Consider the following 23,573-nt stretch of genomic DNA (forward strand, 5'->3'; position numbering starts at 1 on the left):
TCCAATGTATATAAACCTGTAGTTTTGAATTTCCCATTTGGTCCCTTAGGTCTCCCCCTCCTACCTGCCGAGCTACTGTAAGGGGGCCTGTTCATTGCCGGTGCAACTCTCACCCCCTTTCCACAAAAAGTAGTATGTGCAGTAACCTCACACATGATATGGTAGTTGTTACGGTGGTGAAACACTGGACAGAGCATAACTCCGTTCACAAATGTGTAAGGAAGATGCATCCCAAAGACAGGGGAGCAGGGAGGAGAGTCAAAGTGTGGAGGACCAATTGGAAAACACCCTCAAGGTTGGAGGAGAGTGTGTGCAGTATGAGAGAATTGGAGCACAGGGAGTGTATTTGATAAGTATCGTTTTTGGTAAATTTACTGAGTTGTGTAACTATTACCACAATCCAGTTTTAGAACCTTTTATTAACTTCAGAATGGTCCCATCTACCCATTTGAAGACAACCTCCATTTTTCTAGCCTCACTAATCTACTTTTCTGTGTCTATAGATTTGCCTATTCGAGACAATTCCTATAAACTGAATTGCACAATAGTGGTCGTTTTTATCTGGCTTCTTCCGCTTAACATACTGTTTTTTGAAGCTCTTACATGTTGCGGCATTTGTCAGTACTTCATTCCTTTTTAGTGCTGTGTGGTATTACGTGGTGCAGACATAACTGCATTTTGTTCATCTGTTCACCAGCTGGTACTTGGATTGTTTTCACCTCTTGATTATTATGAATAATGCTCTGTATTCAGTTGAGTCTAAGTTTTTTCTGTGAACATTTGTGTTCTTTGGATACATAAGAGTAGACTTGCTGGTTCGTATCTCAGTTTATATTGAACTTTTTAAGAAACAGTCAGACTTTTCCAAAACACCTGCTTTATTTTACATTCCCACTAGCCATATATGAGGGTTTCAATTACTCCACAGTTTTGCTGACACTTGTTATTGTTGGTCTTTTTGATTATAGCCATTCTAGTAAGTTTAAAGGTCCCTGGATGGTGCAAAGGGTTGGCACTCATCTACTAACCTAAAAGTTGACGATCTCAACCAACCCATTGGCACCATGGAAGAAAGGCCTGGCGATCTGCTTCTGTCAAAATTACAGCCAGGAAAACTCCGTGGAGCAGTTCTCCTCTGTAACACGTGGGGTGGCCGTGGGTCAGAATCCACTCAGTGGCTACGAGTTTGGGTTTTTTTTGTTTGTTTTGACAGGTATAAAGTGATACTTGATAGTGATTTTAATTTTCTTTAATTACTAATAATGTTGAACATGTCTTTACGTACTTACTTGCCTTTTTTTCTTCTTTGATGAATTGTCTGTTCTCATTATTGCCCACTTCACAGTCTGGCTGTGTGCTGCGATTTATGGCCTAGCGTGTGGTCTGTATTGCATGACCTTCGTGTGTGCTTAGGAAGAACCTGTGTTCAGCTGCTGTGCAGAGTGTCGTATAGATGTCTTTTAGGTGTAATGGTTCCCTAGTGTTGTTTGTCTTCTACACACTTGTTGATATTCTGCTTAGTTCTGTCCATTATTGAAGGTGAGATATTGAAGTCTGCAGCCATTACTGTGGGATTGTTCTACAGATCCTTCAAGTTTTGCTAGATCATATTTGTAATTGTTACATGTTTCTTTTAATTTCATCCTTTTATCATTATAAAGTGATCCTCTGCTTCTTGTCACACTTCTTATCTTAAAGTGTATTTTGTCTGGTACTCGTACAGCTAGTCCATTTCTCTTGTGCTTACTGTTTACATGGTTTATCTTTATCCTTTTTACTTCCCACCTGTTTGTGTTTGGAGCCTACAGTATGTTTCTTGGAAGCAGCATACAGTTGGATCATTTTTTTTTTTTTTTCCAATCTAGTCTGATAGTCTCTGCCTTTTGATTGCAAAGTATTTAATCCATTTACTACTAATGTTATTTATAAAGTTGAGTTTACATCTGCTGTTTTGCCTTTTGGTCTTTTATATGTGCCGCGTCCTTTGTTTTTCTGTTCTCCCTTATTTTTTAGGATGCAGGTATATTACGTTGTTAGTTGCTGCTGAGTCGGTTGTACTTGAATATGACGGAGTGAAACTTAACAGAACAAACCGTTGCCTGGTCCTGCACCATCTTCATGGTTGTTGGTGTGTTTGAGCCCTTTCTTGTGGCTATGGTGTCAATCCATCTCACTGAGGGTTTTCCTTAGTATTCGCTGACGTTCTGCTTTACCAAAAATGATGTCGTTTTCTAGTGGCTGGCCTTTCCTGATGATGTATCCAAAGTAATCGAGCTGAAGTATCACCATCCTCGCTTGTCAGGAGCGTTCTGATTTTATTTTTCTGAGACTGGTCTGTTTGTCCTTTTGCCAGTCCATGGTATATTTGGTATTCGGCACCAGTGCCACATTTCCAGTGCATCAATTCTGTCTTCCTTTTTCATTTTCCAACTTTTGCGTGTGTATGAGATGCTCAAAAAGACCGTAGCTTGGTTAGGTGCCCCTTAGTCCTCAAGGTGACATGTTTGCTTTTTAAAACTTCGAAGAGATCATTTGTAGCAGATTTGCCCAGTGTGTTACGTCATTTGATTTCTTGGCTATTGCTTCCATGGACATTGATTGTCTATTCAAGTAGAACGACCTACTTGACAACTTCAATTTTTTCCCTCTTTATAGTGTATCATTTTAATGCCATTTTTTTTTTCCTAAATTTTATTTACCTTGTTGTTGTGGTCAAGAATATATACTCCATTGATTTTTTTTCTAATCTATATTTAAAATTTTTTTTCTTAGGGTTGCTTTGAAGATTATAATATTAAACTTATTACTGTCTACTTCAGATTAATACTAATTTAATTCTAGTAAAACATAGCTATAATATGGCTTTATTCCCCTGTGTCTGATAGAAACTTGGTACATGTCTAGTTTTTCTCTTGCTACTTTCAAGGGTTCCTATCTTTCAAAAATTTGACTAAATTTGCCTAGTTAGGTGTGGATCTCTTTGGTTTTATCCTGTTTAAGGTTTGTTGAGCACATTGATGTATAGATTGTTTTTCATCAAATTTAGGAAGTGTTTGGCCATTATTTCTTCAAATGTGTTTTCCTGTCCTCTTTCTGAGACTCCTATTATATGTATATCTATATTTATATACTCTTGCTGAAGATAATTCAGAAATGGTTGCAGCAGTACATTGACAGGGAACTGCCAGAAATTCAAGCCACATTCAGAAGAGTATGTGGAACAAGGGATATAATTGCTGATATCAGATGGTTCACGGCTAAAAGCAGAGAATACCGGAAGGATGTTTACCTTTGTTTTATTGACTATACAAAGGCATTCAACTGTGTGGATCATAACAAATTATGGATAACATTGTGAAGAATGGGAATTCCAGAACACTTAATTGTGCTCATGTGGAACCTGTGCAAAGACCCCAAGGTAGTCATTTGAGCAGAACAAGGGGATACTGCATGGTTTAAAGTAAGGAACAATGTACATCAGGATTGTATCCTTTCACCATTTTATTCAATCTGTATGCTGAGCAAATAACGTGAGACGCTGGACTATATGAACAAGAAGGTGGCATCAGGATTGGAGGAAGACGTATTAATAACCTATATTATGCAGATGACACAACCTTGCTTGCTGAAAGTGAAGAGGACTGGAAGCACTTAATTACGAAGATCAAAGACCACAGCATTCTGTATGAATTTCACCTCAATATAAAGAAAACAAAAATTCTCACAACTGGACCAATAAGTAACATCATGATAAATGGAAAAAGGATTGAAGTTGTCAAAGATTTCATTTTACTTAAATCCATAGTCAATGTCCACGGAAGCAGCAGTCAGGAAATCAAATGATGTATTACATTGGGCAAATTTGCTGCAAAGGACCTCTTTAAAGTGTTGAAAAGCAAAGATGTCACTTTGAAAACTAAGGTGCTCCTGACCCAAGCCCTGGTATTTTCGATCGCCTCATATGCATGCAAAAGCTGGACAATGAATACGGAAGACTGAAAAAGTGATGCCTTTTTATTACGGTGTTGAAGAAGAATGTTGAATATGCCATGGACTGCCAGAAGAACAAACAAATTTGTCTTGGATGAAGTACAGCCAAGAATGCTCCTTAGAAGCGAGGGTGGTGAGACTTCAACTCACATACTTCAAACATGTTATCAGGAGGGAGCAGTCCTTGGAGAAGGACATCATGCTTTGTAAAGTAGAGGGTCAGCAAAAAGAGGAAGACCCTCAATGAGATGGATTAACACAGTGACTGCAACAATGGGCTCAAACATAGCAACGATTGTGAGGGTTGCTCAGGACTGGGCAGTGTTTCATTCTGTTGTACACTATGAGTCAGAAGCAACTTGATGGCACTTAACAATAATACTGTTAATATGTGTTTCATTGGTCCTTTGAGGCTGAATTCATTTTACTTCATTTTTTGTTCTTTCTGTCTCTTGATTCATTTTTAAGTTCGCTGATTCTGCTACAGAGACCCTCCAATGAATTGTTAATGTTAGCTGTTTTTCAACTCCAGAGTTCTCATTTTGTTTTATAATATCCGTTTTTCATTGATACTCTGAGTCATTGTCACACTTGAAACATAGTTTCCTTTCATTCTTTGAATGTACTTATAATAGTTCCTTTGATGTCCACTATCTGGGCCCCCTTAGATACTTTCCTTTGACTGCTTACTTTTTTTCTCTTGAGTATAAATCGTACTTTCCTGTGTCTTTCCATGTCTCAAAAATTTTGGTTGAAAAATGGATATTTGAGATAAATAGTATAGCTACTCTGGATTATGATACCCCCTTCCAGGAAGGTTGTCACTGCTGTCTGTCTGTTTAGCGACTGTCAGTCTCTCCCAAAGTGTGTGAGTACTGATGTCCCTGGTTGTTTTTTTTTTTTTTTCCTTTTACATTTATTTTTTAGCCTGGCTTCCTAGAGGTTGCCCTCGAGTTAACACAGTTAAAAGTGGTCAACAATCCTCGGTTAGAGGTTGTACTTAAACGTCTCAAGGCAGTGGATCTGAGTGGTGAGCGCTGTAGAGTCTCAAGCAGTTTATACACCTGCTCAGCTTTTACTCTCCACAGGTTCCCCTCACCCCCTCCCTCAGCCTCTGGTCACCACCAGTAACTTCTTTATATTATTCATTTGCCTGTTGTAGATATTTCCTATAAGATTATACAACGTTTGCCCGTTTGTATCTGATTTATTCACTGAACAATGTTTTCAAGGTTCATCTATGTTGTAGCAAGAACCAGAGCTTTATTTCTCTTTATTGCTGAATAATATCTCTCTGTGTGAATATGCCACATTTTGTTTATCTGTTCATCTGTTGATTGACACTTGAGTTGCTGCCACCTCCTGGCTGTTGTGAATAATAAATACTTCAGTAAATGTTGACATGAGGCAGCGCGTGAGGATTTCAGTTTTTCCACAGCCTTGTTGTCCTAGTTTCTTAGTGCTGCTGTAACAGAAATACCACAAGTATGGGTGGCTTTAAAGAACAGCATTTATTTTCTCACAGTTCAGGAGGCAAGAAGTCCAGATTCCTACCATGGCTGTTAGGGGAGATCCCTCTTTGCCTGCTTCAGCTCTAGTAGCCAGCAGTCCTTGGTTCCCTGGTGATTTTCATGTGGTGTTTGTCTTTCCCCTTTAGTGCTTGTCTCTGAGTCTGTGCTGCACTTGGGTCACTTGGCAGTGATTAGGTTTAGGACACAGCCTACGCTGATAAGGCCGTTAGCATAAAACCCTATTCCCAAGTCGGCTTACACCCACAGGTACGGGGTCAGCACTGCAACAGGTATCTTTGGAGGGACACAATTCAATCCTTAACACGCACTGACACTTATTTTCTTTAGTGGGTGTGAACTGGTACCTCATTGTGGTTGTGACTTGCATTTTCCTACATTAAGCATGCTTTTATATGCTTGTCGGTCATTTGTATTGTCTTTGGAGAAATGTCTATTCAGATCATTTGCTCCTTCTTTAACTGGGTTTTTTTGTTGTTGAGTTGTAGAATTTCTTTAATGTTCTGGATAGTAATCCTTTTTTGGATGTATGATTTGCAGAGATTATCTCCCATTCTGTGTCCTTTACCCAAAAAATTTTTAGTTTTGTTGAAGTCCAATTTATTAATTTTTTTCATTTGTTACTTGTACTTTTGTTATCTAAGAAACCGTCAAAAACAAAGTCCTGAAACTTTATCCATATATTTTTATCTAAGATTTTTATGGTTTTAATTCTTATATTTATTTCATTGTTCCGTTTTGAGTTAATTTTTGTATGTGGCGTGAGCTGTGGGCTCAGCTCCATTCTTCTGCACGTGTAGATCCAGTTTTCCCAGCACAAGTTGTTGAAGAAACTGTTTTTTCCCCATTGGATGGACCTGGCACCCTTGTTGAAAATCGCTTGGCCGTAGATGTATGGGTTTATTTCTGACACTCAGCTCTGTTGATCTGTATGTCTGTGCACATACCAACACAACACAGTTTGAGTACTGTAGTTCTGTAGTATGTTTTGAAAGTGGGAAGTGTGTATCTTCCTACTTTGTTCTTTTTATTAAAGCTTGTTTTGGCTATTTGGGCTTCTTGCATTTTACATGAATTTGAGGATCATTTTTTCCATTTCTGTAAAAAAGGCTGTTGGAATTTTGATAGGGATTGCGTCGAATCTCTATATCGCTTTGGGTAGTATTAACATCTTAATATTAGGTCTTTCAATCCGTGGACACAGAACGTTTTTGCATTCATTTAGATCTTCTTTAATTTCTTCCAGCTTTGTTTTATAGTTTTCAGTGAACAAGTTTTTCACCTCCCTGGTTAAATTTATTCCTAGGTGTTTTATTTCTTTATATGCTATCGTAAATGGAATTATTTTCTTGATTTCTTCTTCATCTTGCTTGTTGCTGGCGTATAGGAACTCACGTGGTTTTTGCATGTTGGTATTATACCCTGCAGCCCAGTTCTTGGGGTGTATATCTAAGAATGGGATTGTTTCTAATTGTGATGAATTCATATATATCTTTTTGTTGTTGTTGTTGCCTGCTTTTGGTGTCATGTCTGAGACACCATTGTCAAATTCAAGATTTTCCCCTATGTTTTCTTCTAAAAGTTTTATAATTTCAGCTGTTGTATTCAGGTCATTGATTTAAATTAATAGTTGTGTTTTGTGTATGGTGTAAGAGCCCATTCTTTCTTCGTTAAGAGGTTTTGACAGCCTTGTCAGAAATCACAACTATAGATGTAAGGGTTTATTTCTGGACTCTCAGTTCTTTTTCACTGGTCCGTATGGCTCTTCATGCCAGTACCACACTGTTTGTAGTGTAGCATTGCAGTGATGGTCATCTACTTTGTTCTTCTTTTTCAAGAATGTTTTGGCTCTTCAGAGTCCCTTGAAATTCCTTATGAGTTTTAGAATGGGTTTTGCATTTCTGCAAAAAATGCAGTTGGGGTTTTGATAGGTATTTCATTGAATTTTTATATCAATTTCAGTAGACTTAACAACATTAAGTCTTCCAGTTCATGATCACAGGATATCTTGCCATTTATTTAGGGCTTCTTTAATTTCCTTCAGCACATGGCTCAGCACGTGAACAGAATTAGGGTTCTGGTAACAGGGAAGTAGGGTAATGGTTGTTGGGGGTCGGTAAATAAAAGCTCCTGCCAAAAGTTTATTTTCCCATGTAATTTTGTCTTTTGCCGATACATCAGTGGAGGCATTAATGTTTACCTTGTCAGTGTCTCTGAATATGTCACATACCAAGATAAAACCAAACCTCTTGCCATCGAGTCGATTCTGACTCATAGCGACCCTATAGGACAGTTAGAACTACCCCACAGAGTTATAGAAGCTCTCATTTGCCTTTGCCCTTTTACTGTAAACATTACTTAAATCTTTTAATTACATATTTATTAAACAGATCTTTCACTGTTAAGTATAATGTCAGTTTTTTTTTTTTTAATCGCTTTTCATTTTGCTGGAATCCTTTCTTTTTAACAACCTCAAATGGATGTACTTTAAAAAGTTAATTTCTGAAATATATGTTTATTTACTTTATATTTTATTTTAATTTCAGCTGCCCTTGTCAGTAAAAAGGAAATATTCCTAGGTGTTTATCAGGTGGAGCCCTGGTGACGCAGTCGTTAGGAGCTCAGCTGCAAACCAGGAGATCAGCAGTTCGAATCCACCAGCCGCTCCTTGGAAACCCTATGGGGCAGTTCTACTCTGTCTTGTAGGGTCCCTGTGAGTCTGAATCAACTCGACGGCAGTTGAGCTTGGTTTTGGGTCTATCAGTTGCTACTAGAAAGTAAAAATTAATCAGAACATTTCCATATTTTATGGCTTTCTGTCTAACTGAAGTTTATTAGTATATGAATCAAATCATCATAATTAAAGAACTTTGGACTATTTCCACTTGTCACTGAACCCTACTTTTGGAATTCATTGCATGTAATTCTCACTTATAATTGTATACTTCATTTGCTTCTCAACTAAACCAATGGATAACAATCTTATAACAATTGTTTGACCTTATAGTTTACTTGAATGTATTTATGCTCAGATGCACATGTGTGAATGTATCTGTCTGTCTTGTTAGAAGTGTGTCCTAGTGTAACATTTATATTTACTTATTTATCTTGTTAGAAGACGTGTATCCTAGGGTAACATTTATATTTACTTATTTATCTTATTAGAAGACGTGTATTTTAGTGTAACATTTATATTTACTTAGTTATCTTGTTAGAAGACGTGTATCCTAGTCTAACAATTTTATTCACTTACTTGAGGATGCATTCTTAGATTCTGTAGACCATTCTCTGCTCACTGTTGTTAGTGGATTTGGGGGCTAGCTATGGTAAGATCATATCCCACATTATTGTGGAAAATTTACTTGAATAAACAAGACAGTATCAAAAGTAAAGGACCTTTTCAGTGGTCCATAAAACCTAGAGCAGTTCAGGAGTTTCTTGAAAACATACAAGTACTATATAACCCAGCCATCACTTCCTAGATGGCTATTTACCCAAATATCCGTTACTAACATGACTGGATAAAAAAAGTGGTGATCTGTACAAGGAAGTATTACTCAGCAGTAGAAAGGTAGAGATGTTCACATATATAACAGAGTGGTTGACTCTTATGCCGAGTGAAATAAGCTAGATAGGAAATGGGTGTACACTGTATGATTCTATTCATATAAAACTAGAAAATGTAAACCAATCTGTATGTAACGCGTAATCGCGATTACACTAATTATAACCACTGTATGTAATGTGTAATCACGATTACACTAATTATAACCACTGTAATCCATAGTGACAGCAGCTGAGTGGTTGCCTGGGGAATGGGATGTGGGTGACGGGAGAGGATGGGTTACCAGGTGCCACAAGTAAACTTTTGTGGGTCATGTCTGTGTTCATTATCTTGATGGGGGTGATGGAGTCACAGATACACACTCAGCCTTAGACTCAACAAATCGTGTAAGTACGTTCAGTTTACTCTGCGTCCTGTACCTCAGTGCTCTGAAAACAAAACAGCTCGCTGAAAAACCCACAGGACCTTATGATTAGACTTAACAGTGTAGGTTAATTTTTACGCCGATGAGTTATTATTCTAAAAGGTCTTATTTAAAAATGAAGGATAATCTATCTAAAAACCAAACCCAGTTGCCATCGAGTCACCTCCCGCTCATGGTGACAGGGTGTCAGAGTAGAAGTGTGCTCCACAGGGTTTTCAGCGGCTGGTTTTTGGGAAGTGGCTCACCAGCCCTTTCTCCTGAGGTGTGTCTGGGTAGAGTCAAACCTCCAACCTTTCAGGTAGCAACTGAGCACGTTAATTGTTTGCACCACCCAGGGGCTCCAGCCAGTGCTGTTCTAAAGTAAAAAGTTTGTATTCAGAAAGACGAAGGATGAGATGTTGGTAAATGTAAGTAAGTGGCTCTGCATAGCCAGTCGGCACCTTGAAGGTCACCTTAGTGGAATCTTTTTAGTATCAGGCAGGAGACTTGCGGTTTGGTTTTGGTATGATTTCTTTGCTTTTTTATTCTCTTGGTAACCTCCTTTCCTGGTGTTATCTCACCATAGGGGCATATTGGGAAATCTTTCCTGTGGGAAGGCAAAGTCCTTGACTAGGAAAATGTGTCGCTCAATAGGTTTTCCTCTTGCTGTTGTCATCTGTGTACCTGGTTGACATTGTTAGTTATCCTTAGTTTTGAGTTGTTTTTTGCTTATTTTATAATGGAATATTAGAATTCTTATATTTCATTTTAGTTATGATTTATAATACTCTAAACAGTTAATTTTACATAATCACTTCTTTTGGTGAACAAGTTTGGGCTTTCAGCTGAGTCTGCCTTTTACACGTGGGAAAGGATAGTAGTTAACAGTTTGAAGTTCGGCACCATCCTGCTCCTCCTTTCTTTCTTTAATGTAGTAACTGTTCTTATTCTTTGACTTTAGGTCCATTGCAAAAGAACTTGCAGACTGGCTTATTAGCAACAATGTGGTGGAGCATATATTTGGACCAAATTTACATATTGAGGTTTGTCGATTACGTGGCTTCTCTGCTCTGTTAAGAGAGAAGAATATTTTAAAAGATTAACTGTAGTAAGTTCTTCTTTTCCAGATTATCAAACAGTGCCAGGTGATTTTGAATTTTTTGGCAGCGGAAGGGCGGCTGAGTACTCAGCATATTGACTGCATTTGGGCCGCGGCACAGGTAATACTAGAGCACACATTTGTTGAGCCTCCTGATGAGGTGTTGTAAATACTTTTCCTCCCCTGTCAGGTAAGTTCTGTCCTCATTTCCATTTCGTAGATGACACCAGGCATGGATAAACTGGGAACAAAGCCTGTGAAGTACGGCTTCAGCATCCGTGTCTTCATATGTTATTGGTAGTCTTGAAGGAAATCCACCTGTAGGTAGATGGTTTTTTGTTGTTGTTGTTACCTAATTGTTCCAGTTCCATTTCTTCAGTCAGTAGAGGTTCTTCACAAAACCTTGGTTTAATAGACATTTTCCTGTAGTTCTTATTTATGCAGTCCACTCTTCTATCCTGAATGTTGTTTTGGTATGTTTCTTTTCTGTTGTACTGTGTTTTGCTTCAAGATTCTTTTTGAACAGACGTATGTCCACGTGGTTCAAATTCCAAAAAAGACAGTATAAGAGTTAACATTACACATTTTTCTCTCTTTCAGGTATGCAGCTCTTACCCTCTCAAGTGAATCAGATTTTCTGCATGAATAGCTAACTGTGTACATTTTTTTTTCCTTTTCTTCCTCTTTTCCCAAAGTGTAGCATACCAGTCAGACTTGACTTTTTTCACTTAATAATTTATCCTAGAGATTATTTCATTATTTCATAGCAATATGTAAAGCACTTTATTTTTTTAAGACTGTATAATGTTTCATGTATGTACCATAATTTGACCCTAATTTTTTCTGTTCATAAAGAAGGCTACAGTAAGTTACTTCAAACATAGTCATTTCACCCGCATGCATTATTATTATGTGGGCAAATTCCTACTTGCAATTAGAATTGTTGTGCTAAAGTATATGTGTGGTTTATTTGTGGTAGATGTTGGTGTGACAGTGCCGTTTTTCTGATAGCCTCCTCAGTATGATGTATTGTTACACACACGTGTTGATCTTTGCTAATCTGATGGGAGAAAAGTGATGCCATTGGTATTTTTAATTTGCATTTCTTTTATTATGAATGAGGTTGTAAATCTTGTGTTGGAGAGCCAATTTTGTATTTCTTGGGAATGTTTATTCATATTCTCTGCTTTTTATTGATCGGGTTGTTTGCTTCTAATTTCTGAGAGCTCTTTATCAGTAATGAGTTGTGACTGTATTCTGGTCCGATGTGGTGTCTTGCTTTCCTTAAGGAGGTTTTTTGCTATGCAGCTTAAAATTTGTGGTTGAACTTATAATTTTTTATGGCTTGTGGATTTGGTGTCATGGTTTGAAATAGCCTTCTTTACTCCAAGATTATGAGAATTCCCCTTTAATTTTTTCCTGTATGTTTTCAGTTTTATATTTTATATTGTAATCTTTGATCCATCTGGAGTTTATCTTGGTTTTAGGTGTCATATATGGATCTAGCTTTTTTTTTAATTGTTGTTACCTAATTTTTTTTTTTTTTAATTGTTTTAATTCCATTTGTTCAGTAACTTCTTTTCCTTGGTGATTTGAGATACCGCTCTTACCTTGATTAGGTCAATATCTGGACTTCCTAGACTGACCCACTGGTATGTCTAATCATGGCCAGTCCCAGAGGCTGGTAGACCCTGGCCCACACACTGGCTGCCTGTTTTTGTCAAAGAAGCTTTATTGGCATATAGCCGTGCCCATCCTTTCCCTAGCCTTCCACTGTGATATCTTGCTATGATAAGACTTTAAATAATAAACTTCACAAATCTTTCACTCTTTTGCAATTTCTCATTAAATGCTTTCCAAATTTGAAGGAGTTTTGCATAAATTTATGTAGCTTATTGGGATCATGGAGCTCTGGCGGCACAGCGGTTAAGAATTTGGCTGCTAACCAAAAGGTTGGCAATTGGAACCCACCAGCCAATCCTTGGAAACCCTACGGGGCAGTTTTACTCTGTCCTCTAGGTTCGCTATGAGTCAGAATAGACTCAACGGCAACGGGTCTTTTTTTTTTTTTTTTGAGATAATGGTTATAGTTTAAGATGGAGCTAATAGCTTTTTTTGGATAGATTTTCATGTATGAATGGACAGAAGCCAAATTCCCTAGTAGTTAAAAAAATAAAAAGTTATAAACTAAAAAAGTAGTTATAAGGGAGCTTAAAGATCTGATTCAGATGTACAGTATATAAATTTTTATACGGGGAAGAGATTTATAGTTTTTATTTCGTTCAGAGTTGTTGGCTTTTGTCAGGTGCTGGCAAGCCGGTTTTGACTCCTGGCCACCCAGGCTACAGCGTGGAACCAGCTGCCCCTCAGGTTTTCCTGGCTGTGATCTTTACAGAAGCAGACTCCAGGTCTTCCTCCTGCTGAGCCTCTGGGTGGATTTGAACTGCCTGTCCTTGTGTTAGCGGAAGAACGCTTAACCATTGCACTACTAGGGCTTCTTTCCCAGGGGTTAGTGATCCCTAATTTTAGAAACACCGATAGACACTCTTGCAGTTACTAGCTTCTGTGTGTACTTGGACACATATTTAGATTACTACCTTACGAGACGTTGCATACTGTTAGCGTGTTAGCCTGTGAAGTTACGATTGTCCTTCACTTATAATCTGGCTACCGCTCTCCATTTTTTTCTACATCTTACATTTTACGATTTGAATCCAGTGGCTTTCTGCTTTTTTAGGACTTGTCAGCATGAATGATTAGTTCTTTCTCTCTCACATATTGAAGGCTGAATTTCTTTGCGTGTGTGTTTTTGAGTCTCTTCATACGGCTTTGATGGCCATTCGTGTTGAAGGGAGGTGATAGGTAACTGATGTAGATATTCTTGGGTGTTAAAAAATACTTCCATTAGACTTTTGACTGACAATTTTTCTGGGGCAGGATAGAAGCATTACAATTGTATTCTTCTCTTTAGTCTCACCAGGCGTTCAGTGTATAGATCTTCTAAATGAGAGAATGAAAGAGATGCCAATAAATAGACTTAAAAGCCATAGCTTTATAGGATTCCCCACCCCACCCCCCAGGGAAGAGCCCTCTTCTGTAGGTAGTAGTATGTTGGCTGCTTGTATTTTTCTGGTTGATGGATGGCCAGCAGGTGCGGTCATTAAGTATAGAAAACTTCATTTAAATCTGCTGTTTTCTTCTCCATGCCTCTCTGTTGGTGTTCCTCAAATCTGCTGCTCTGAACCCAGAACCTTCCCCACTTAAATTGGGAAGAGTGTCTTCCATCTCCTCTGTAGCTCCTTCACAGCTTTCTCTTCCTGTTGCATTTTTAAAGGTATTCTCATTCATTTCAGTCATTTAAAAATTTGTTCAAATCTCACATCAAACCTGTTGGTGACTCTCATTGTTTTTGTGGATTTGTTTCTTTTAATTTTTTTAGGTTTATTGGGTTTTAGGTGAAAATTTACAGCACAAATTAGTTTCTCATTCAGAAATTGATACAGAAGTTGTTTTGTGACAATGGTTGCATCTTTTTTTACTTAAATACAAGTAATGATTGATTTTCTTCTGTGGAAAAGGAGAAAATCAGCCAATTTCACCCACCTTTCCATTTCCACCCCCTAATTTTTATTATTTATGTTAGTTGTACTTTATCGAATTTAAATTCTGTGCAATAAACATAATCCCTACAGTGGTTTAGTATTGGTCCTGTGTTTAAGTGTAGGACTTGCCACAAACCCTTTTTCTCTCATTCCTGGCATTCTTGTTCCCCTTTTCCTCATTCCTAAGTCATTTGTATTTATTTTTCTTGTGAGTTTCACAGAATAGCCTTTCTCTTCTCCCTGAAGACAGACTTATGGATGTTATGAGTTTCTGCATACTTAGGAATGTCTTTTTTCTTCATGTTTCAAGAACTGACTGAATAAAGGTACTTGAACTACTTTTGTTTCCCTTCGGAACTTTGTTGTAGGCAGCATATAGTAGTCCGTTGTTGCTGGGTGCCGTGGAGTCAGTTCTGACTCAGAGCCACCCTACAGGACAGAGTAGAGCTGCCCCATAGGCTTCGCTAAGCTGTCATCTTTATGGAAGCAGATCTCCAGGTCTTTTCTCCTGCGGAGCAGCTGGTGGGTTTGAACCACTGACCTTCTGGTTAGTAGCCAAACGCTTAACCATTAAGCCACCAGATCTCCTAGTAGTTCATTATTTTCGGACAAATAACTGTTTCTGTCTCCAATCTTTTACCAAGATATATAACCCACCATCTTTTATCAGCTAGGTTTTTCTCTCATGTAGTTTTTTCAAGAGTTCGTTAATGTCGTGAGGTTTTTATTTTTGCTTTTACTGAGTTTTTCGTTTGATAGCTTTTAAAGTACATATGTATTTTTTTCTCCTCTCACTTGGTTTCCTTTGCTCTCTCTTCTCCCCTCTCCTCCTCTCCTTTCCCCTCCCTCTCTTCTCCTCTCCTGTCTTCTCTTCTTCCTAAGTAGTGAAGGAGATTCTGTGAAACCAGCCTCACTGCCATCTTCACCTGGAACTGGAGCCATGCAACCCTAGTACTTCTTCAGTTTGCTTTCATAATACCCAACATTTTTTATTTCACTTACAGAATTTCATTGTTTTCTCTTAAGGGTCTTGTCACTTAAAGATAATGAACAAAGTCATTTATTTTCAAAATTAACCTACTCTAGGAATCCTGTTTTCTTAAATGATTAAATCGACAAGTCAGTAATTTATTCATGTACTCAGTTTCTTTTTTATCACATTTTAATAGGCAAAGTATATTCTAACAGTAATTTGTCAAAAAGCAAGTTTATAAATGGCATTATGTAGCCTAATTATAAAATTATTTAATACTATATTAAAGTTATTCTTAGAGATAACTGCACTGTAGGGTTTCCAAGGAGCGGCTGGTGGATTTGAACTGCCAGCCTTTTGGTTGCAGCCATAGCTCTTAGCTACTGTGCCACCAGGGCTCCATTTACAATATTAATTAATACTATATTAAAATTAACACTCTTAGAGAAGACCTATAAAAGGAGTTAACTTGTAATTTGATGACTCACTTCACTTTAAAATCAAATGATGTTTGTAGTTTTGAAGTACTAAAATTGTTAGAGGGCAGTTAGCAGTGTTGAATTAAAGAGTGGTGTTGGAGTAGATAAACCAAAAAACCAAACCCATTGCCCTTGAGTCAGTTCAGACTCATAATGACCCTATGGGACAGCGCAGAACTGCCCCACAGGGTTTCCAGGGAGCAGCTGTTGGATTCGAACTGTCGCCCTTTTGTTTAGCTGCTGTAGCTTTTAACCACTGCACCACCAGGGTTTCTATTGGAGTAAATAGTATCGTTTATAAGAAGTCAGAGCAGTCTAGGAGAATTCCTTCAGTATTATTTTATTTCACCTCCTGTTTCAGAGCTAGGTTGTGTGTATCTTGATGGGGAAGACAGCGGAAGAGAGTTGACATGTTTTAAGTATGAAAAATATAAAAATCAGTGTTTGGAGTAGAAAAATTTGCATTTTCTTACAGACTTTTTAAAGTATTAAAAATAACTGGGATAATCCCAGCTTTTACCATTGAAAGCTCCCAAATTGGGAATTGTGACCTAGTCTTACATGGGCTACTTTATCTTGATTTAGCACACAGTAGCTTTATAACTGTAAAACCAAACCAAACCCGGTGCCGTCGAGTCAATTCTGACTCATAGCAACCCTACAGGACAGAGTAGAACTGCCCCATAGAGTTTCCAAGGAGCACCTGGAGGATTTGAACTGCCGACCTTTTGGTTGGCAGCTGTAGCACTTAACCACTGCGCCACCAGGGTTTCCTTATAACTGTAAAATTCACATTTATTTTACATGACGTTGTAATGTCCAGTAGTCGTATCTCTGTAAATATGCATTTTCTCATGCATTTACGTATTTATGTTTATTAAATTGTAGGAGCCTTTCCTTGGTTTGTTAATGTATAGATCAGTATGATGAGGGGATTTCTGCTCTGTACACTAGTAAAATAGAAGTGCTAGATAAATACTTTATAAACATTTAATATGAGAAGTAGAGTACACTTAAAATATTTTACTCAGTGTTCTCTTCATTGTAACTTCTTTATTTGTAAATGCCTACCTTTTTATTTACTATTTAGCTTATTTTTATATACATTTAATTGGAATCCTCTTCACATGGGGATTCTGGAAGCTGTATTTCTTGCGGGCTTCCTTTTTGTAGTTAGAAAATTAAACTTGTGGCTTATTTGGTTAAGATAAATGTTTACGATAACGATGTGTTTAAGTGGAATTTTACGTTTGCTGTTTAGTGTAGTGTCATCTATGATAGGTGGCGATGAGCATTTTATCAACATGTTACAGACAGCGGTGTAATCGCCAGCTTCTTGGCTTTATTAAAAAATAACTTTTAAAAATACCAGCTAGTTTATTGATGTTTGGCAATTATTTCTGACTGTGCCCTCTGGTTTTATTTTCTAGTTGAAACACTGTAGTCGGTATATACATGACTTGTTTCCTTCACTCATCAAGAATTTGGACCCTGTACCACTTAGACATCTCCTTAATCTGGTCTCAGCTCTTGAGCCAAGTGTTCATACCGAACAGGTAATACCTTCAAAACATAATGGTAGTTTTTTGTAAAGTGAAAATTTCTCTGTGATTCAGATAATTTAAATTGCAGTTTATTATTGTTGGCATTATAACTAGGTCAAGGCGGGATTACCTTTGTGAATGCTGCTGCCTGAAAGCCTCTCATTTCACCTTCTGTGTTTCCTTCTCTAAGACGCTGTACTTGGCATCCATGCTGATTAAGGCATTGTGGAATAACACCTTAGCAGTTAAGGCCCAGCTCTCCAAACAGAGCTCTTTCGCATCCTTGTTAAATACCAGTCTTCCCATTGGGAGCAAGAAAGGTTAGTGAAGTATAACGCATTCCGAAGTAAGTTTTCCAAAATTAATTAATCTTAAATTTGAAGTATTTTCTATTAAGTAGTTCCAGTTCACCCTTAATTTTAAAATAAGTTTGGGATGGGAGCCAGAATGTATGTGAAAGGGCTAAAATACTAGAATTAATGTGTTCGACTTACCCTTCAAATAAAGAACAGTAATAAAGTTTAGAGTTCTTTTCTTAAAAAAAAAAAAAGAAAGAAAAAAGTTGTATCATAAAAATTTGGAGCTTTCGTAGAAAAGAAATAAAGTTTTGCTTTAGAAATTATTTTAAGAGCAGAACATAGTGATAAAATTCTCTGTTGTCTGTTTCACAGTTTTCTAAAAAAAGTTTTGCTTTAGGAATTATTTTAAGAGCAGAACGTAATGATGCGATTCTGTTTTCTGTTTCACAGTTTTCTGCCATGTCACCTGCTTAGGGCATATCTTTTACATGTATAGCTTTCAAAAACTTTACCTGCTTTTACCCCAGGTTTTCTCTCCTGACATCATATACTGCTCTTTTCTTAGGCTTTTCTGTGCAGGCACCCAAAACAGCTCTGCAGGCGGTGGAAACTTAGATTATTGCAGGTCTCCCCACCCATATCTGTTGGTTGTGTCGTGTGAACAGCTGACACGGTGTCCCAGAGAAGCTCAGTTACTTAGAATGTTTCCCTCCACCCATGTCTGTTGGTTGTGTCGTGTGAACAGCTGACGTGCTGTCCCAGAGAAGCTCAGTCACTTAGAATGTTTCCCTCCACTTGCGTCTGTTGGTTGTGTCTTGTGAACAGCTGACGTGCTGACCCAGAGAAGCTCAGTCACTTAGACTGTTTCCCTCCACCTGTATGTGTTGGTTGTGTCGTGTGAACAGCTGACGACGTGCTGACCCAGAGAAGCTCAGTCACTTAGACTGTTTCCCTCCACCTGTATGTGTTGGTTGTGTCGTGTGAACAGCTGACGACGTGCTGACCCAGAGAAGCTCAGTCACTTAGACTGTTTCCCTCCACCTGTATGTGTTGGTTGTGTCGTGTGAACAGCTGACGTGCTGTCCCAGAGAAGCTCAGTCACTTAGACTGTTTCCCACCACCTGTACATGTTGGTTGTGTCGTGTGAACAGCTGACGTGCTGTCCCAGAGAGGCTCAGTCACTTAGAATGTTTCCCTCCACCTGTATGTGTTGGTTGTGTCGTGTGAACAGCCGACGTGCTGTCCCAGAGAAGCTCAGTCACTTAGAATATTTCCCTCCACCTGTATGTGTTGGTTGTGTCATGTGAACAGCTGACATGCTGTCCCAGAAAAGCTCAGTCACTTAGAATGTTTCCCTCTACCCAAGCCTGTAGGTTGTGTCGTGTGAACAGCTGGCATGCTGTCCCAGGGAAGCTCAGTCACTTAGAATGTTTCCCTCCACCTGTATGTGTTGGTTGTGTTGTGTGAACAGCTAACATGGCGTCCCAGAGAAGCTCAGTCACTTAGAATGTTTCCCTCCTGTTTTTCCTTTTCCTTCAGAGGAAGAAGAGCTCAGAAGAGCAGCTCCGTCTCCTTGTAAGTCGAGCCTTAGAAATGCATGGCACCATGACTTGTCGCTTCGTTTTGTTGATCTTTTAGAGTTCATCCATTTTATGTAATAGTGTACCTTTACCAGAGTCATAAAGTGGATTTTCAGAAGGATCTGTAAATCCTGAACTAGTTAACCATCTTACCCATTTTGCATAAAATCATTATTTTTCTTGACGTGTTATTGAAATCATGTCCATCCTCTTTAGAAATGATTGGCAAACGTTAACATATTTCCAGAGTGTATCTTGGCTACTAGTATAAAGTGTTGGCATATATATAGTTCAAGGAATCAAGGGTAGTGTCTCAGATCCATGTTAGCACGAATTGGAAGTAAAACCAGAAACTCTTTTTTATGTAGGGTCTCCTGCAGCGAGTCCTCAAAGCAGTGACAACAGTGACACCCATCAGAGTGGAGGCAGTGACATAGAAATGGATGAACAGCTTCTTAACAGAACCACGCATGTACAGCAGCGACTTTCAGACACAGAGGTATGGAACGCGTTCCCCTGTTGGAAGGGATTTGTGGGTCTCTGCCACGTTCCTCGTTTGAACTGGGAATATAAACATAATGTATGTCGAGGCTTTTCCTCTCCTCCCAACAGCACATTTAAGTAGTATTTTTGAGGTCCTTTACTTTCATTTGAATTTTCCATTTCATGTGGTTCAGAGGAATTTGACAAGACCATAGCAGCCTTTAAAAAAAGCACAGTGTGTTGATGTGTTAGTTACTTTTTATCACTCGTTTAAGTACTTGCTGGAATCTGTTTCTCAATACAGGAATCCATGCAGGGAAGTTCTGATGAAACTCCTAACAGTGGTGAAGACGGAAGCAGCGGCCCTGGTAGCAGCAGTGGGCGCAGCGACGGGTCCAGCAACGAGGTGAACTCCAGCCGTGCGAGCCAGTCTGCTGGAAGCCCCGGCAGTGCGGTGCAGTCAGAGGACATTGCAGATATCGAGGCCCTTAAAGAGGAGGATGAAGATGACGATCACGGCCATAACCCTCCCCAGAGCAGTTGTGGTACAGACCTTCGCAAAAGAAAGTTAGAAAGTCAGGCAGCAGTTTGCCTGGGAGAGTCCCAAGGCCCACCGGAGAGGAATGGGACAAGCAGCGGCGCTGGAACGGACCTGGTTTTTAACACCGAGTCCATGCCGTCGGTAGATAATCGAATCCGAATGCTGGACGCCTGTTCACACCCTGAAGATGCAGAACATGATATTTCAGGGGAGATGAGTGCTGCTCACATAGCACCAGGTTCTCAGGACTCTTGTATCGCACGAACCGGGGACTTCCTTGGGGAGACTATTGGGAACGAATTATTTAACTGTCGGCAGTTTATTGGTCCCCAGCACCACCACCACCACCACCACCACCATCACCACCACCACCACCACCACCACCACCATCACCACGATGGGTAAGTCTGCTTAACAATAACTGTTCAGCTTTCGTTTCCTACAGGGAGGCAGTTCCAGCCCGTATGTGTTCAGTGACGTGTTGTTGCAGATCGGTACTGTCCAGTAGCAATACAAGGTGAATCATAAACGCAAGCCACAAATACACAGTTATAAATTTTATGTTGGCTACGTCTAAAAAAGCAAAATGCAAGGGGTGAAATTAATTTTAATGTTTTATTTAAATCAGTATATCTAAAATATCATGTCTACATGTAATCAACATAAAAATTATTAATGGGTTATTTTACTTTTTTTTTTTGTACTCCGTCTTCAATATCCAGTGTGTGTTTTGTACTACCCACAGCACTCCTCGGTCTGGACTAGCCTCTTTGACGTGTGCAGTGGTTACATGCAACTAGTGGCTGCCAATTTGAACAGCACACATTTTGATCTTCAGTTCCTTGTAATAATACTTAAAAGCAGATAAAAGATTACTTGTGGAAACATCCATTAAAATGTGATCTTGAAAATGGAAATTTTGTTATCTCCTAATCTTAGGATATTAAGTAAGGATAATACTCGACTGCACCTAACAACAACAACAACAGTAAAATATTTTGATAATTGTGAAATATACTCATGGTATCCAGCAGTAAGTGACTCTGCCACTTACGAGTGTATAATGTAGGGTAAACTACTTCGTTTTTCTTTCAATTTTCTCATCTGTAAAATGGGAATAATGGTAACTCTCATGGGTTTATTTTGAGGATTTCATGGGCTAATGTGATTGGCACATAATTGCTCAATAAATGTTGACTACTATTTATTATTATTGTTATTACAAGTAGTTGACTGTAAAATATGAATATATGGTTTATTGTGATGAGTTTTTTTTTGGACTTGGCATTTTGCCAGGTGTTCTAGAATTCAGTTTGGTCGATTGGAGGAAGTACATATTTGTATGTTAACCTCTTTACTTCCGTTGCCCTTTTTTTTTATTTGTATTACTAACACAGGAGAGTTCAAGGCAAGGTTTTCCCACCTGGGTACTACTGACATTTCGGGACTACAGTTCTTTGTTGTGAACTCACAGCAATGTGAATGCTGCCCTGGGCATTACAGGATGTTTAGCAGCATCCCTAGTTGCAGCATCCAAAAATGTTCCCAGATGTTACTGAATGTCCCTGGGAGCCAGAGTCGTCCCTGATCGAGATCGACAAGTTAAACTTGTTTGACTTTGGAGATACATATTCTCAAAGCTCTCCCCGCATAGCTAATACTGAAGACAAAAAAATTCATTTACAAAACTCAGGTGGAATACATTCCTTTTGGCACCTTGTAAATCTCTTTTAGTCCTAAAGCCTCACACCCACTCTGTACCGCACAAGACCGATGGTTTAATTTTCCCTTTTACGCCTTACCTTCTTCCGTGATCTCCAGTGCCGCAGAACCACCTGTGAATCTCTAAACCGACCCCGAACTTTCCTTCTCTGTGTTGTTGTTCGTCTTTCCATCTTCCCACCCTTTATAGCACGCAGCACAGTATGTTTTAGAAATATGTGCTTAATACATGTTTATTAAGTTGAAAGTCCTCATTCCTACTAACTAGCTTTAGATCGAAACCTTAAATAGAAATATTTTCCTGGTAACGGTTTCATTTGAATCTGCGGTTACATGGCTAAATGCAAACAAATATTACAGCTTCACAGTGTGGTTTTTTTTTTTTTTTGAGACCAACATTTATTAGTGGTTACCAGGGTTAGGAGGGCGGGGGAAAAGCGGGGTTATGGTGATGGAAAAATCTCATTGATTAAGGGTAGGGTTGCACAGCCAGTAATTATAATTGCTGTCAGTGAGCTGTACACCTGTAAAAAGCTGAACTGGCAGAAGTTGTGTGATGGATATATTTACAACGATGAAAAAAAAAAAAAAAAGGAGTAGCTGTTGAGGCTGCTTCTGTACAAGCAGAAACCTCATGGGATTTGGTTCCCTGGTTTGGAGGTATAGGGTCATGGTTTCATGGAACATCCCAGTCAGGTGGCCTAATAATGTGTTTAGTACCTCTCTTCTTCCTCCTAGTTCACAGTGTGATTTTGAATTTATGATATTACATTTAACGGTAAATATTACTGATCTTGCCTAAATTATTCCCTTTGAGGTTATTTTAGTGAGATGTGCTAATGGGCCCGATGAGAGATGTGTATATTGTAAAATTAATAAATAGTTCTGACACTGGTCTTTCAGTACGTGTAAAGCTGTCAGTATTCCGTATTGTTAAAACAGATGTAGCTTTGCTCGAGTGTGTGGTTACTTGCACCAATGTTTTAAGAAAAGGATTTTTTTTTTTATGATTTCACAAAGTGAGTTTAAATTTGAAATTACTACCTTGTACTCATTGCTGTGTTACAGGCACATGGTTGATGACATGCTAAGTGCAGATGACGTCAGCTGCAGCAGCTCCCAGGTCAGCGCAAAATCCGAAAAGAACATGGCTGATTTTGACGGCGAGGAGTCCGGATGTGAGGAGGAGCTGGTTCAGATTAATTCACACGCAGAGCTAACGTCTCATCTCCAACAGCATCTTCCCAATTTAGCATCTATTTATCATGAACATCTTAGTCAAGGTAAGGTTCTCTGGTGAGGTAAATATATGTTTCTTCAAAACAGAAGTAATTTATATTACTTTGTTAAAGGGAATTCACAGCTAATGTTATGAAAACTTAAATAGTTTTGCCCAAACTGCTTTCGTTTGGTAGTTTTCTTTCCAAGGCAATGGAATTATAAATATTTCCATTTTGAATATAAATGAAGGCTGCATGCAGTTCCCATCAAGAGCAGGTGTTTCACTAGGAAAGAAAATGTATAACAATAATATGTAAGAAAATTACAGGTTTATATTTTAGAGAGTGTGTGGCTGTGTTCGATTTTATACTCAGAAATCTTACGACCTGAACGTAATAGAGCATTACAAAAGACCACTGATGTGAAATGTTTAGACAAGTCTAGAGGGACAGGAAGTAGGTAGTGGTTCCCCGTGTCTGGGGATGTTTAGGAGGGAAATGGGGAGGGTGACTGCTGAAGGGCACAGGGTTTCTTTCGTCTGGG

At 38.7% G+C, this 23,573-nt stretch overlaps 1 protein-coding gene across 3 annotated transcripts in view; it reads left to right on the forward strand.

The window, feature by feature from the left end:
• The window catches only part of USP34 (ubiquitin specific peptidase 34), a 251,301-nt gene that overhangs the window by 76,573 nt on the left and 151,155 nt on the right, over window positions 1-23,573 (forward strand). For all 3 annotated transcript variants that reach the window (XM_049870361.1, XM_049870360.1, XM_049870359.1), the window contains exons 9-16: window positions 10,449-10,530; window positions 10,615-10,707; window positions 17,071-17,196; window positions 17,375-17,504; window positions 19,023-19,058; window positions 19,432-19,562; window positions 19,851-20,488; window positions 22,878-23,092. In XM_049870361.1, the coding sequence (XP_049726318.1) occupies window positions 10,449-10,530; window positions 10,615-10,707; window positions 17,071-17,196; window positions 17,375-17,504; window positions 19,023-19,058; window positions 19,432-19,562; window positions 19,851-20,488; window positions 22,878-23,092 (1,451 nt within the window). The remainder of the gene's footprint in view (window positions 1-10,448; window positions 10,531-10,614; window positions 10,708-17,070; window positions 17,197-17,374; window positions 17,505-19,022; window positions 19,059-19,431; window positions 19,563-19,850; window positions 20,489-22,877; window positions 23,093-23,573) is intronic.

This window comes from Elephas maximus, chromosome 26 (genome assembly GCF_024166365.1).
Source record: "Elephas maximus indicus isolate mEleMax1 chromosome 26, mEleMax1 primary haplotype, whole genome shotgun sequence".
Classification (NCBI taxonomy): domain Eukaryota; kingdom Metazoa; phylum Chordata; class Mammalia; order Proboscidea; family Elephantidae; genus Elephas; species Elephas maximus.